We start from the raw sequence: 15,463 nt of genomic DNA on the forward strand, positions 1-15,463 counted from the left end.
TGATATTGTTCACGGGAGAGAGAAAGATACAAATGCACTAATTAGTTGATTACTCTAGATAACAATAAATAAAATAGTTTGTTATTTTAGAACAAGGTTTAAAAAAATGGATCGGTAACCTGGGTCGGCCACTCAAAAAACCGTGTTAGATCAATGGATTGGTGATTTGGATTTGTGGGTTTCGACCTAAAAAAAAAAAAAAATACTATAATTTCTCAAATATCTAGTTTTTTAGAAGAAATAATGACAATTACATTATGGTTTTTCATTACTAGGTCGAAAATATGTAAATACCAAAAAAAAATTTCATATCAAGTGTTTGTTGTCTATTAAATTCATTTCATAATCAAAATAAAATTTACTATTGTATTACTTTAGGAGTCTTGATTTTTTTAAAAAAATTATATAAAACAAATTTAATGGAAGATATGTAAGTAGAGAGAGAAGTTTAGTTAAATTATTTGTTTGAACTAATCAGTAGTTCAATTATTAATGAAGAGAGAGAGAGAGGTTAGCAGAGAGATAAAGGTAGTTAAGAGAAAGAAATTAGTAGGGAGAGAGAAGAGGGATTAATGGTTATCCCGCCACGTACGCAGAAGAAACTAAGTAAGAGATCGCGATATAACTACGAATTGAGGTTATTAATGGCCCTGCAAATAGTAGAGAGCGAGAGAAAGTGAGAGTTGTTTGCCGAGTAGAAGGAGAAGAGATACTGAGAAAAGCCTGCAACCCTAAGGGTTGAACTGCATCAGTATAGAGAGAGATGGGAAACTCGACATGCCCATCTCCGATGAAAGCGGTGTCGAACGGAGCATGGCAGGGAGATAACCCTCTGGACTTTGCATTGCCATTATTGATGATTCAGATCTGCCTCGTTTTGATCGTGACCAGATCGCTTGCTCTCCTTCTGAGACCTCTGCGTCAGCCTCGAGTCATTGCAGAGATGATTGTAAGCCTCCTCTTTTTCTTTCTCCTCCCTCCGCTTTTTTTTCTTCTTCTTTTGCTGTTCTTTGTTCGCTGTTACGGTTCCCGGTGGTGCCCGTGCCCGTGCCCGTGCCCGTGCCCTGCCCTGCCCTGCCCTGCCCTGCCCTGGAGAGAGAGGGCATGGTCCTAGAATTTTGGGAGGAGAGAGAGGGCATGGTCCTAGAATTTTGGGATAGAGGTAGAGAGATGAAAACAAGGAAAGGGAACTTTACTTTTAGGGAGGTGCTTTTGACTTTGTTTAGAGATGATTCGTGGGACCCGAAAGGCCCTCTATCTCGGGGTACCTGAAAGGCCTCAATCCTTTGTTAAATCACTACTTACTCCATTCTTCAAAATGAAGACCGACCCGAAAGGCCATCCTTTTGTTAAATCACTCAAAAGTTCTCAACCCCTTATCTCCATTCTTCAAAATGAAGACCGTCTTGGCAATGGACCCGATTAGCCCCAAGTTACTCTTCGGGTTTGGGGCCCGGTCCAGCCGGACTAAACTCATACCTCTTGGCCATAATATGATAGCAATCATGTATCATGTTCATATCGTCACAATATTAACAATATTTACAGTGTTATTGAAAATAATATTAATAATAAATAAATAACTCATAATCATAAAAAAAATAAAAAACTTATAGTCATAGGGTATATGAATAATATGATAGCAATCATGTGTCGTGTTCATATCGTCACAATATTGACAATATTTACAGTATTATTTAAAAATAATAATAAAAATAAATAAATAACTCATAGTCATAGAAAAAATAAAAAAGTCATAGTCATACTTACATGAGGCAAAACAAAAATCCCCTTCATACGGTGGCAAATTGGATCCGACTCCAGCTGGACCGTGCACGTTGCCACAAGTCCAGCTGGACCGTTGCCACCCCTACTCTTGCAAGACCTCCATGAGTAGGGGTGGCCACTCCATTTAGGGAAATAGCTCTCTTAAGTCTTAACGTAAACCCCATCGAGTATGTTACAGTATGCTTCAGCATCTGTTTGGTTTAAGCATTATCGAGTTTGTTACAGTATGCTCTAACACCTGTTGCTTTCAAACGATATACCCGTATCTCTTCGACCATTATTAGGAGCTTCCAATAGCAACCATTTTTTTTTTTTTTCTTCAGATTATCAAGTTTCCTGAATTGTCCTTTTTCTTCTGCCCAATTCGCCTATTTTCTTATTTTCAAAACCCAATTTTATGTGTGAATTGTTGGAAAAGAACCAACAGTGAATTTCCAAAAAGAGTATTCTCCGGTGAGTTTCTTGCCTCTTACCCCAGAACTTACGGGGTAGAAAACAGATGTAAGCTCTAGCTTGCTTGGTGGCACTGTTCGTACGATTGTAGTCTCGTTTTTGGAAATCCTTCTGGTTTAATTATCTGGATTTGGATCAATTTCTTGAACCCCAACTTCCATTTTTTGATCGAATTTATAGCGTTTGTTTCCAAGTTGTGATATTTTTGTTATAAGCTGTTTTTTTTTCTGTTTCTGTAGCTCTATTATTATCAGGTACCCCCTTTAGCTTGGTTCTTTGATGAGTTATGGAAATCCTCGAAGTTGATGTCATTACGATAAATTTTGCTTTTTGTTTTGCACATGAACCTTAATTTTCTTCAAAGACATTTTTACTCCAGTTTCTCGTTTGGGTGTCCTATCATCTGATTTTACAGAATTTATACATGGGTGCGGTTTGTATAGAACCGAGGTAAAAGGCACCTTTAAAAAGTGTCGTTTGGGTGACCTATCATCTGATTTTATTGAATTTATATATGAGTGTAGTTTGTATAGAATCAAGGCTCTAAACAAACCTATCATCTGATTTTATTGAATTTATATATGAGTGTAGTTTGTATAGAATCAAGGCTCTAAACAATCATAGTAAAAAGCACCTCATAAAAGTATCGAGAAATGTAGTTTCAATATTAGAAATATTTGTTACAGCTTTAAAATATATCTTCATCATTAAGTATAAAATTTCAAGCTTCAAAAATAACATAGATTGAGTAGTTATATAAAAACTTGAAAATCTTGAAAATTGATAGTCCAAAAATTAAATAGATAAAAAATACAATACAAGATGCACTATTTCCAAAACTTGAAATCTATTTTTTTTTTCTCTCATGTCTATGCATTTTGATGTCGAGATCAATTTGAAGATATTTGAGCATCAAAACAATGTCTTATGTTTTTGAGGGGGGCTCTAATTTGATTGTTTAGAGCCTTGGCTATATATGAACTTGTTCCTTGGGCTCTAATTTGATTATTTAGAGCATTGGCTCTACATGAACTTTTTCCTTCATACATTGGAAAGATAGTCACACGCTTCCTTCCCTCTATTATTGATCTCTTTGATTCTCTCTCTTACATAGATTCTCTCTCTTACATATGGCAGGCAAAACCCTCTCAATGGTATATACCTCAATGCCTTAGTCTTGTTTGCGTCCTTTTGGTTTGATATTTGGAGAGAAGAGATAGATAAAAGAGAGACAGACAGTTTTAAGGGGCTTGATATATATTTGAGAGGGAGAGATTTAAAAGAGCTTGATATTTGGAGATATGAGATATGAGAGATAGATCAACATAAAACCAAATACTTAAAGCCTCAGTGCCTTAGTCTTGCTCAAGCCCTTTTGGCTTGATATTTGGAGAAAGGGTCTGATATTTGGAAAGATAAGAGATAGATCAAAAGCGTCAGTGCTTTACTCTTGCTCCTTGATATTTGACTTGATATTTGGAGAGATGAGATAGATCGAGAGGGAGCCTTAGTCTTGTTCAAGCCCCTTTGACTTGATATTTGGAGAAGGGGCTTGATATTTGGAGAGATAAGAGATAGATCAAAGAGAGAGGGACTACTTAAAGCTTCAGTGCCTTAGTCTTGTTGGTTGATATTTGACTTGATATTTGGAGAGATGAGAGATAGAAGTCTCAATGCCTTAGTCTTGCTTAAGCCAAAGGGGCTTGATATTTGGAGATGAGAGATATATCATTGATATTTGGAGAGATGAGAGATAGATCAATCTAAAATCAACTACCTAAAGCCTCAATGCATTAGTCTTGCTTAAGCCCTTACGAGACTTGATATTTGGAAAGATGAGAGATAAATTGAGAGGGAGCCTCAATGCCTTAGTCTTGCTCAAGCTAAAGGGGCTTAATATTTGGATATGAGAGATATATCCCAAAGAAAGGGAGAGGGAGAGATCTACTAGCACGGGGATCCTCCCCTTTGCTATCCAAAAATGCTACCCGAAAATCAAACTACTTTAGCTAGGGGGTGCCATCTAGAAACAGAAGAGATGACTTGGGGATGCCCCTTAAAAAAACTTAGGGGAAAAACTTGTGAAACATCTTGAAGCCCTAGGTGGGGCGTGCCACCTACCTCTAGAAATATCTTTCCACCTCCCTATAGAGGGATCATTATAAGTGATCTTTGAGAGTCAACGTGCTACCCAAAAATCAAACTACCTTGCTAGGGCGTGCCATCCGCCATCTAGAAATGAGAGAGATGACTTGGGGATGATGTGCCTCTTTGAGAGAGAGAGAGAGAAATACGTCCCACTTACCTATAGAGAGATCTTTGAGAGAGAGATAAATACGCCCCCATCTACCTAAAGAGAGATTTTTTAGAGAGAGAAATAAACCCATAGAGAGATTTTTGAAAGACAGAAATAAACCCTTAGAGAGAAGAAAAATAGGTGTAGAGATTTTATGAACTCTTAGAGAGAAGAAAAATAGGTGTAGAGATTTTAGGCAGTGGGAGAGCCTCTTTTTATAGATTTTCTATACCTTGGATTTATCTCAAATTGTAGGGTCAAATCATGACCGTCGATATGAGAAGACTTGTAGGCAATTTCCTAGATCTATTTCCATCAAATCTTTTAAATAAAGAAAGTGTATATCTTATTTTATATTTTAATATGTCTAATTTTTATTTCTTGGATCAAGCAATCTTGATTCAAAGATTTACTAAATATTTCAAATATTCAAGCAATCTTGATTCAAATATTTACTAAATATTTTAAATATTCAATTATCATGTAAATTGACTATACCCAAAATATAAACAAACAAACAAAGGGATGACTATCCCTCAATCTTGTCCACCCCCCAATCCCACATGTTCTAAATTGGGCTTTGATATTTATAGAGGGTTCTATATAATTTTAAAAAATATTTTATTTTGTATTTAGAATTTTTTAAAATCTTATATTTCATTAAAAAAATAAAAAATCAATTTCTCTTAATTTATAAATCCAAATGATAAAAATAAAATATTATAAAATTTACAAAAATTCAAATAAACATTCTAAAAGTCATATATCATAAATTTAATTAAAGCTAATTAATTTTGATGGGAATTTACCACGATTTACCTAACTTTTTCAAATTGACCCACTGTAGGGCCTCATGATTAGACCCCTAATAGACTAAGGGACGCAATTCCATTTGCGTCCCAATTTATAGATTTCAGGTTCTTCTTTAGAGACAAAAAAATCATATCTTCCATACCATGATGCAACCATGACCCATATGTTGCATAGGGGTAATCTCTTGAAAGGGTAATTATGGTGCATAGGAGTAATCTCTCACATTGGCGAATCTCAAAACGACACATCGTGTGATGTCATGTGATGATATAACAATGAGGATAATATAACGATGAGGTTTGTCTCTAGATTCATCACACATGCCACACAGTTTCTTGGCTCTCATTTGGGCATACTTCAACCTCATTAAGGGCTCATCCAATAAACCCTTCTCAGTAGATCCCTATCTCATACAAGCTCTCATAAAGCCTTTAAAAACCACATAAACCCAACGGTCTCATAAGACATTTAAAAATCACATAAACCCAACAGTAATTAGTTGATTACTCTAGATAATAATAAATAAAATAGTTGGTGACTTTAGATCAAGGTTTAAAAAATGGATTGGTGACTTGTGTTGTCCACCAAAAATCGTGTTGGATCGATAGATTGGTGATCTGGATTTGCCGGTTTTAACCTAAAAAACTACTATAATTTTTTAAAAATCTAGTTTTTTAGATTTCTAGAAGGAATAATAGCAATTGCATTATGATTTTTTATTATTGCTTCAAAAATATGTAAATACTAAAAACATGTCTCATAGTAAGATTTTTAAAAAATGTAGTTTTTTAGATTTCTAGAAGGAATAGTGGCAATTGCATTATGATTTTTTATTATTGCTTCAAAAATATGTAAATACTAAAAACATATCTCATAGTAAGTATTTGATGTCCATTAAATTTATTTTATAATCAAAATAAAATTTAAAATAAAATATGACAATAAAAAGAATCTCTCTAACTTAATTTATTTATTATTGTATTAACTTAGGAGTCTTTATTTTTTAACGTATAGAACAAATTTAATGGAAAATATGCAAGTAGAGAGAGAATTTTAGTTGAATTATTTGTTTTCTACTACTTAGTAGAGAGAATTTAGAGAATTTTAGTGAAATTAATTTTAGTTAAACTATTAATGAAAGGATAGAGATAGAGGGGTTCTAAGTAGAAAGAGACAGGTATTTAAGATAAAAGAAGTTAGTAGGGAGAGAGAAGTGGGATTAATGGTTATCTCGCCACGTATGCTTAAAAACCCAGTAAGAGATTGCTATATAATTACGAATTGAGGTTATTATTTGCCCTACAAATAGGAGAGAGAGAGAGAGAAAGAGTCTTGATTGCTGAGTAGAAGGAGAAGAGATACTGAGAAAAGCCTGCAACCCTACGGGTTGAACTGCATCAGTTGAGAGAGAGCAAAAGTAGAGAGAGATGGGAAACTCGACATGCCCATCTCCGATGAAGGCGGTGTCAAACGGGGCATGGCAGGGAGATAACCCTCTGGACTTTGCATTGCCATTATTGATGATTCAGATCTGCCTCATTTTGATCGTGACCAGATTGCTTGCTTTCCTTTTGAGGCCTCTGCGTCAGCCTCGAGTCATTGCAGAGATGATCGTAAGCCTCCGCTTTCTCTTTCTCCTCCCTCCGCTTTCTTTTCTTCTTCTTTTGCTGTTCTTTGTTCGTTGTTAGGGTTCTTTTGATTCCAGTGGTGCCCTGGAGACAGAGGGCATAACCCTAGAAATTTGGGATAGAGGTAGAGAGATGAAAACAGGGAAAGGGGGACTTTTAGGGGTGCTTTTGACTTTCTTTCATCAACGTAACGACGAGATGGACGGGAGGGAAGATTAGTGGGACCCGAAAGGCCCTCCATCCAGATTAGTGGGACCTGAAAGGCCCTCCATCTTTTTTGTTAAATCACTAAAAAGCCCTCAACCCTTAATCTCCATTCTTCTAAATGAAGACAGTCATGGCAATGGAGCCGACTAGCCCCAAGGTACTATTCGGGTCTGGGACCGGGTGCAATAAGACTCAACCCGTAACTATGGGCCATAATGTGATACCCGAAAGGCCCTCTATCCTTTTGTTAAATCACTAAAAAGCCCTCAACCCTTATCTACATTCTTCAAAATGAAGACCGTCATGGCAATGGACCCGACTAACCCCAACTTACTATCCCGGTCTTGGACCAGGTCCAACCGGACTCAACCCATTGGCCATAATATGATAGCGATCATGTGTCGTGTTCATGTCGTCATAATATTGATCATATTTACAGTATTATTGAAAAAAATAATAATAAAAAATAAAAAACTCATAATCATAACAAAATAAAAAAAGTAAGTCATATAGTACGCGAATATTATAAAGAAAAAGTTTATATAAGGATGCAACCATAACTAACTACGAATGGATCTCAAAAATCGATCAGAAAAGGGTAGTTTTAATGTTGAAAAACCCTTTGATTGATCATCTCGACATCGATCATCTCGACATCGATCATCTCGACATCGAGATATATGACAATGAAAAATAGAAGATTTTAAGTCTCGAAAATAATACTTTTTACAACATATTATCTACACCATCCATTTTTAAGTTTTTCATATGTTTATAGATCTACTTGATTTTAACCATTTTTGACATTTAAAATTTTATAACTAGATATAAAAATGGATTTTGAGATAATTCTAAAAACATTTTATATCAAAATTATATACCATGATAAAATTTGAAGGTGCGCCTTACCTATACAGCTACGGATGCATCCGTATGCCAACTGCACCCATATTATAATAGCAATCATGTGTAGTGTTCATATTTATAGTATTATTGAAAAAAATAATAAAAAAAATAAAAAACTCATAGTCATAGAAAAAATAAAAAACTCATAGTCAGGGTATATGATGGTAAAATAAAAGCAAAAAAAGCATCATTCATACGGTGGAAAAAGGATCCGATCAGACCGAAAAGCTAACCGGTTCAAATACCGGTCCAAATTTTGGACTCTAATACTATTCAGGTCTTGGTCCAAGTCCAATCGGACCGTACACATTGCCACCCCTACTCTTGCATGACCTCCATGAGTAGGGGTGGCCATTCCATTTAGGGAAATAGCTCTCTTAAGTCTTAAAGTAAACCCCATCGTGTATGTCACAGTATGCTCCTGTTTGGTTTAAGCAATATCGAGTTTGTTACAGAATGCTCTGACACCTGTTGTTTTCAAACGATATACCGGTATCTCTGCGACCATTACTAGGAGTTTCCGATCGCACCTTTTTTCTTTTTCAGAATATCAAGTCTATTGAGCGGTTCTTTTTCTTCTGCCCAATTGGTGGATTTTCTTATTTTCAAAACCCAATTTTATGTGTGAATTTCTGGAAAAGAACCAACAGTGAATTTCCGAAAAGAGTACTCCGGCGAGTTTCTTGCATCTACTGCCAGAACTTACCTGGTAGAAAATAGATGTAAGCTCTGGCTTGCTTGGTGGCACTGTTCGTAGGATTGTAGTTTGGTTTTTGGAGATCGTTCTGGTTTAATTATCTGGTTTTGGATCAGTTTCTTGAACCCCAACTTCCATTTTTGGATCGAATTTATAGCGTTTGTTTCCAAGTTGTGAAATTTTTGTTATAAGCTGTTTTTTTTTTTCTGTTTCTGTAGCTCTATTATTGTCAGGTACCCCCTTTAGCTTTGTTCTTCGATGAGTTATGGAAATCCTTGAAGTTAATGTCATTACCATATATTTTGTTATTTGCTTTGCACATAAACCTTAATTTTCTTCAAAGATACTTGTAGTCCAGTTTCTCGTTGCTTGGGTGTCCTATCATCGAATTTTACTGAAGTTATATATGGGTGCGGTTTGTATAAAGCCGAGGCTCTAAACAATCAAAGTAAAAAGCATCTTCAAAAAGGGTCGAGAAATATAGTTTCAATACTGGAAATCTTTGTTACAGCTTTAAAATATATCTTCATCTTTAAATATAAAATTTAAAGCTTAAAAAATAATATAGATCGAGTAGATCTATGAAAACTTAAAAATCTTGAAAATTGACGGTCCAAAAATGCATTACAAGATGCACTATTTTCAAAACTTGAAATCCATTTTGTTTTCTCATGTCCATGCATTTTGATGTCGAGATGATCAATTTGAAGATATTTGAGCATCAAAACAACCTCTTCTAGTGAAAGTTTTGAGGTAGGCTCTAATTTGATTGTTTAGAGCCTTGGCTCTATATGAGCTTTTTCCTATTTGAGCTTTTTCCTTCATACATTGGAAAGCATTTTTTTTCATACCTACATTACACTGAAGTATGCTCCTTTCAATTGTAGCTTGTTCACATAAATTTCTAAGAAACATAATCCTAACTTTCAGAGCACAGATTACTAAAAGACTAGCTTACAACAATGTACCAAGACTTGGGTGAATAATCCCTTCTCTAAGAGAGAGGGAGATGGTTGTGTGGCTTGGGGGGGGGGGGGGGGGGGAGAGAGAGATGACAGAGCTTGAAGAGAGAGAGATCTGATAGATTGGAGAGAGATAGACGGCTGGGGAGCAGAGAGAGAGAGAGATGACAAAGATCGAAGAATGAGAGAGGTCAAAGATATTAGGGAGAGAGGGGGCTTGGGGGTATAGAGAGAGCGACACACATGGAAAACAAAAAAAAAAAAGGTGGTAATGTTACTGAATAATCCCAATTGGTTTAGACAAAGTATAATCCATGTTAACTTAAGCCCAACTTTAGCCCAAAACTGCATTATATGCCTCATTTATCTCTCTTTATACTTGAAAAGTTGAATTTCTAAACAAGCACAATACAGTATGTCTGTGTCAAACAACGCTTATTGTACCTCCCAAAATGCCATTTGTTTTTCCATGAAAGCGAGCATTTGGCCATAATATGATTTTTCTTGTTATATTTGTATTGACAAGGGTGGGATATTACTTGGTCCCTCAGCACTGGGCCGCAACAAGGACTACATGCACAGGATCTTCCCTCCTCGGAGCATGACAGTGCTGGACAGTCTTGCCAACATGGGCCTCCTTTTATTCCTCTTCTTGGTTGGGTTGGAACTGGATGTCAATTCCATCCGCCGCACTGGTCGCAAGGCCCTTGGCATCGCCCTTTCCGGCATCACCCTCCCCTTTTTGCTCGGTGTTGGTACCTCCTTTGTCCTCAAGTCCACGGTTGCCAAGGGTGTTGACACTGCTCCCTTCCTCGTGTTCATGGGTGTTGCCTTTTCTATCACTGCTTTCCCTGTCCTTGCTCGTATCCTTGCAGAGCTCAAGCTACTCACCACAGACATTGGTCGCATTGCAATGTCAGCTGCTGCTGTCAATGACGTGGCCGCATGGATATTGCTGGCTTTGGCAGTGGCACTCTCAGGCACTGGCCGAAGCCCACTTGTGTCATTGTGGGTGCTTCTTTCAGGAGTGACTTTTGTGATATTTGCGGTGCTAGCAGTGAGGCCTGTGCTGGCATGGATGGCTCGGCGATCGGATGACAGTGAGCCTGTGCACGAGGGCTACATGTGCGTGGTGCTGGCAGTGGTACTAGCAGCTGGTTTTGCAACAGATGCAATTGGGATACATGTTCTGTTTGGGGGGTTTGTGATGGGGCTGTTGATGCCCAAGGAAGGGGCCTTTGCTGTGTCACTTACTGAGAAGATCGAGGACTTGGTTTCAGGGCTGTTCTTGCCACTGTATTTTGTGTCAAGTGGATTGAAGACGGATGTGGCTACAATACGAGGGGCTCAATCGTGGGGGATGCTTGGGCTGGTGATCCTGACGGCATGTGTTGGGAAGTTCTTGGGAACTGTTGGGGTGTCAAAGGCGTTTAAGATGCCTTGCAGAGAGGCCTTGGCGCTTGGCTTCCTTATGAACACAAAGGGGCTCGTGGAGCTCATCGTCCTTAACATTGGCAAAGACAGAAAGGTGAGGCTTCCTTTCTCTCCTCTCCTTCACTATCTAACGCCAGGATTAGGCTCTCCTCTCCCTCACTATCTAACACCAGGATTAGGCAATGGGCTGTTCCTTCTGCATGACAATCAACTAACATGAGTTATTTGTGATTTGTACAGGTGTTAAATGACCAGACATTTGCCATCATGGTCCTGATGGCCCTCTTCACGACCTTTATTACCACCCCGTTGGTCACTGCAGTCTACAAGCCTGCCCGCAAGGCTCCCCCTTACAAGCACCGCACCATCCAGCGTAAGAATCCTGACAGTGAGCTCCGCATGCTTGCCTGCCTCCACAATGCTAGGTCTATCCCAGCCCTCATCCACCTCATCGAGGCCTCCCGTGGCACTCGCCGCCGCCTCCTCTGTGTCTATGCCATGCACCTCATGGAGCTCTCCGAGCGGCCCTCCGCCATCCTCATGGCCAACAAGGTCCGCCACAATGGCCTCCCCTTCTGGAACAAATCGCATCCCAACTCTGACCACATTGTTGTCGCCTTCGATGCATATCACAGCCTCAGTTCCGTTTCTGTCCGCCCAATGACTGCAATTTCCTCCCTCACCACCATGCACGAAGACATATGCTCCTCTGCCGAGCACAAGCGTGCTGCCCTTATCGTCCTCCCCTTTCACAAGCAAGCCCGCATTGATGGAAACTTTGAGCTGACTCGCCCTGGCTTTCGACAGGTCAACTTGCGTGTCCTTGAAAACGCTCCCTGCTCAGTTGCCATCTTTGTCGACAGGGGCCTTGGGGCCCCTGCCCGTATCCCCACCAGCGACTTTGCCTCCTCTATTGCCATGCTCTTCTTTGGTGGCCAAGACGATCGTGAGGCCCTTGCATATGCGGCCCGCATGGCAGAGCACCCTGGTGTCTCCCTCATCGTCCACCACTTCCTGCCTGTGCCTCAAACCAATCAACCGGATGGAGTCAGGATAAACATGGATGCTGGGAGTCGTGAAGCTGACAAAAAATTCCTCGTTGATTTTCAAGCAATGGAAACAACAAATCAGTCAATCAGATACGAGGAGTTGGAGGTAAGAAACAGGGAGGAGACAGTGGCTGCCATAAGAAATGTGGCTCGTTGCAACTTGGTGCTTGTGGGGCGGAGGGCAGAGGCTCCTGGGTTTGAGATGAGGAGTACAGATTGTACAGAATTGGGTTTGGTTGGGAGTTTTTTGGCATCACAAGAGTTCACAGGTGGGGCATCGGTGCTTGTGGTGGGACAGTATAACCCTGGTATCGCCAATGGCTCAACACTATTCTCCGAGGACACGCTGGAAATGTCAAAGACGCCAGGCGATAATTTCTGATGTTTCTGCAACTTCCTTGAAAGAATGATTTCCCAAGTAAAAATTAATGTAGCTCGTGTACTTTATTCTTTCATTTTATTTTCTTTCATCATGGATAAATCGTATTGGATTGATTATTTTTTAACCATTTTGTTGTTGAATATCTTTCGTGAGCACAGAGGAGATGGAGTCTTAATCCCCAAATATTTAGAAGGAATACCAGAGTGGTCCCTTCCCTTTAATTGATGGAAATCAATATTTTCATTGGAAAATGTCTTAGAGGCTCACAGAGAGCTTTAATTGACAGAAATCAATATTTTCATTGGAAAATGTCTTGGAGGCTCACAGAGAGCTTTAATTGACAGAAATCAATATTTTCATTGGAAAATGTCTTAAGAGGCTCACAGAGAGTTTTATGCAACATTAGAGACACCAGATATTTGTTACAGAGAGTAGACCAAAGAAATCCTAAAATTCCGAAATGGATGTAACCCGATGTTTATGTTGCTTTGTGGATTTGAATGCTTCTCTTTTTCATCTTTCTCTAGGTTTTTATGCTTTCTAAATGGTGGATACTTTTGAGGGTTCTCTACCTCTCTCTCCTTCTGCCTAACCAATATATCTTCAATCTAAATGTTGTAAACCAAATAGATTTACCAGAAATAGAAAGAAAAAAAATCTGAGAAAAATATAATGAAGCTGCTAAAAGTTATATAAAACCAAAGATCCTTAAAACTCCAAATATGCTTCAAAAAGAATATAAAAAGTGGATATAAATAAATTGATACATACTGGGGACATTTTCATAAAAAATCCAAAAAATATATATATAAAAAAAAATAGGAATTATGTCAAAAAAAAACTCACTAATCTTTGCCAAAAACTTCCAAAATATATAAAAAAATTATACAATAGTTCTACTTTTTTTTTTTTGGGAGATAAATTTTATGAGAAAGAAACGGACATGCTCGATGAATTTTTGTTGATTACCCTGAGCTGTACACTAGACTAGGGATAACACTGCGGCGAAGCTGAGTCATTTGCCTGAGTTTGAGTAACCCCATAACACTGCTTAAAAATCATATTTATTCCCTTTTTGCTTGAGAATAAGAGAGATTATTTTCACCTATGATATTGGGGGATAAATTTTATGAGAAAAAAAGGGAAATTCACGATGAATTTTTGTTGATCCAGTTGCACACTCTTATTTTATTTTCTTTTTTTTTTTGCAAAGAAAACTTCTATCTCTTTATTCCCTCGTAGTTAGGAATGTATTTTTTTTATTAAGCTCAAAATCTAAAAAGCTATTTTTTAATTTTAAAAACATGACTTAATATATTAAAATTGATTATACCTTCCATGTACCAAATGGTCACGTATAATAAAATTTTACTTTTAAATAAAAAAAGCTTGCAGTTAACGAGACAATTTTGTACAACAAGATCTCTAAAAATATTGTTTAACAATGTCATCCCGGTACTCAACTTATAATTCATGCCACGTGTAAACATGTGTCATACTGTGCCATGTATTGACACTTGAGCACTCTTTGGTAGTCAATAAAGTTAAATAACATTAGAAATTATATTATATAAACTAGTAAATATAAAATATAATTTATAATATAGGAATGCACAAATATGTCAAATCACATCAACTTTTTATATTAGATACCCATGAAACTTCATGGACGCCTATTGTTTGTCACTATGTATATAATATGCCAGTATAGAGATATATTCATGAAGAAAACTAGAAGGGTTAGAGAAAGCAAACCCTAAAACCAAAAAGTCATTCTGAGATCTAAGGTCCTAGTCTTCTATCTATAAAATGCATCATTATTTTGAATCAAATGTAATTACATATTCCATAATCCATATATTCAACAGATGATCACTGTCTATGGGCTTTTTCCTAAACACTTTCAATGATTACTTTTGGTGTATACTATGTATATGACAATTGTGTTACAAATCTTCATTCTTGTGTATCATGGAAGGATGCGAATATAGTTTCACCTTATCATGAATGTAGAATTTTTTTTGCTTGTTTCTTAAGTTATCATGAATCTAGAATTCGTGCATAAAAAGTTAGGGCGATTAGGCAATACAAAGTAGTCCTTTGTTGGGCAGAATCACTGAGTAAAATTATGCACCTTTTTTTTTTTTTTTAATATATAACTCATCGTAAAAAAAAAATAGAAAGCCAAACACTTGAGCTACAATACCTTCTCCTTCTGCAAAAGAACAGATTGTGTAGGGTTTGGCTATACATGGGTTAACAAACTCTTGAATCAAAACCTTGTTATTTCCAACCTTAGGTTAAAACGTGGTTACTCAAAAAGGATTTGTTTGGATGACTTTTGAATAGTACCCAGGTTATGCCAATCTCATAGTTGGATTTTTTTTTTATAATCTAGTTTGCTATTGCAGACAAAGAGAGAACATATCAAATTTGAAATTTTGAGATAATTTTTTTCTCTAAAAAATTTGATATTCTATCTCTCTCTAAAACTAGAAATTTGATATAGTTTCCCTTTCTAAAAATTTTAAGGTAGTTTTCTCTCTAAAAAGTTTCACATTGTTTCTCCCTCTAAATTTTGATGTTGTTTCTCTCTTTAAAACTTAAAATTGGATATAGTTTTTCTCTCTAAAAATTTTGAGATAGTTTTTCTTTAAAAACTTTTAAGTAATTTCTCTATCTAAAATTGAATACAATTTCTATCTCTAAAATTTTAAGATAATTTCTCTATCTAGAGCTTAAAATTTGATACATTTTTTCTCTCTAAAAATTTTAAGATAATTTCTCTGTCTAAAAATTCTCTCTCTAAAATATTAAGATACTTTCTCTCTCTAAAACTTGAAATTCA

The 15,463-nt window shown here is 37.0% G+C and overlaps 1 protein-coding gene across 4 annotated transcripts; it reads left to right on the forward strand.

The window, feature by feature from the left end:
* Positions 1-654: 654 nt before the first annotated feature.
* LOC18436068 (cation/H(+) antiporter 19) lies at positions 655-12,755 on the forward strand. 4 transcript variants are annotated; one of them, XM_020668481.2, is made up of 3 exons: positions 655-949; positions 10,277-11,278; positions 11,425-12,755. In XM_020668481.2, exons 1-3 carry the CDS (start codon positions 764-766, stop codon positions 12,613-12,615), a joined length of 2,379 nt encoding a protein of 792 aa, XP_020524140.1. In that variant the 5' UTR covers positions 655-763; the 3' UTR covers positions 12,616-12,755. The 4 variants fall into 4 exon arrangements, with proteins under 4 accessions (XP_020524140.1, XP_020524142.1, XP_011624081.1 ...); XM_020668483.2 differs by having other exon boundaries at positions 10,302-11,278; XM_011625779.3 differs by lacking the exon at positions 655-949 and adding an exon at positions 6,505-6,963.
* Positions 12,756-15,463: the final 2,708 nt, after the last annotated feature.

Source organism: Amborella trichopoda, chromosome 8 (assembly GCF_054954075.1).
Source record: "Amborella trichopoda isolate Santa Cruz 75 chromosome 8, AtrichopodaSantaCruz75HAP2 v2.0, whole genome shotgun sequence".
Classification (NCBI taxonomy): domain Eukaryota; kingdom Viridiplantae; phylum Streptophyta; class Magnoliopsida; order Amborellales; family Amborellaceae; genus Amborella; species Amborella trichopoda.

Bases quoted from the DNA above. Each gene is read 5' to 3' on its own strand.
- LOC18436068 (XM_020668481.2), top strand. From the start codon at position 764: ATGGGAAACTCGACATGCCCATCTCCGATGAAAGCGGTGTCGAACGGA. The intron at 950-10,276 runs GTAAGCCTCCTC...TGTATTGACAAG, and splicing joins GAGTCATTGCAGAGATGATT to GGTGGGATATTACTTGGTCC. The intron at 11,279-11,424 runs GTGAGGCTTCCT...TGATTTGTACAG, and splicing joins ACATTGGCAAAGACAGAAAG to GTGTTAAATGACCAGACATT.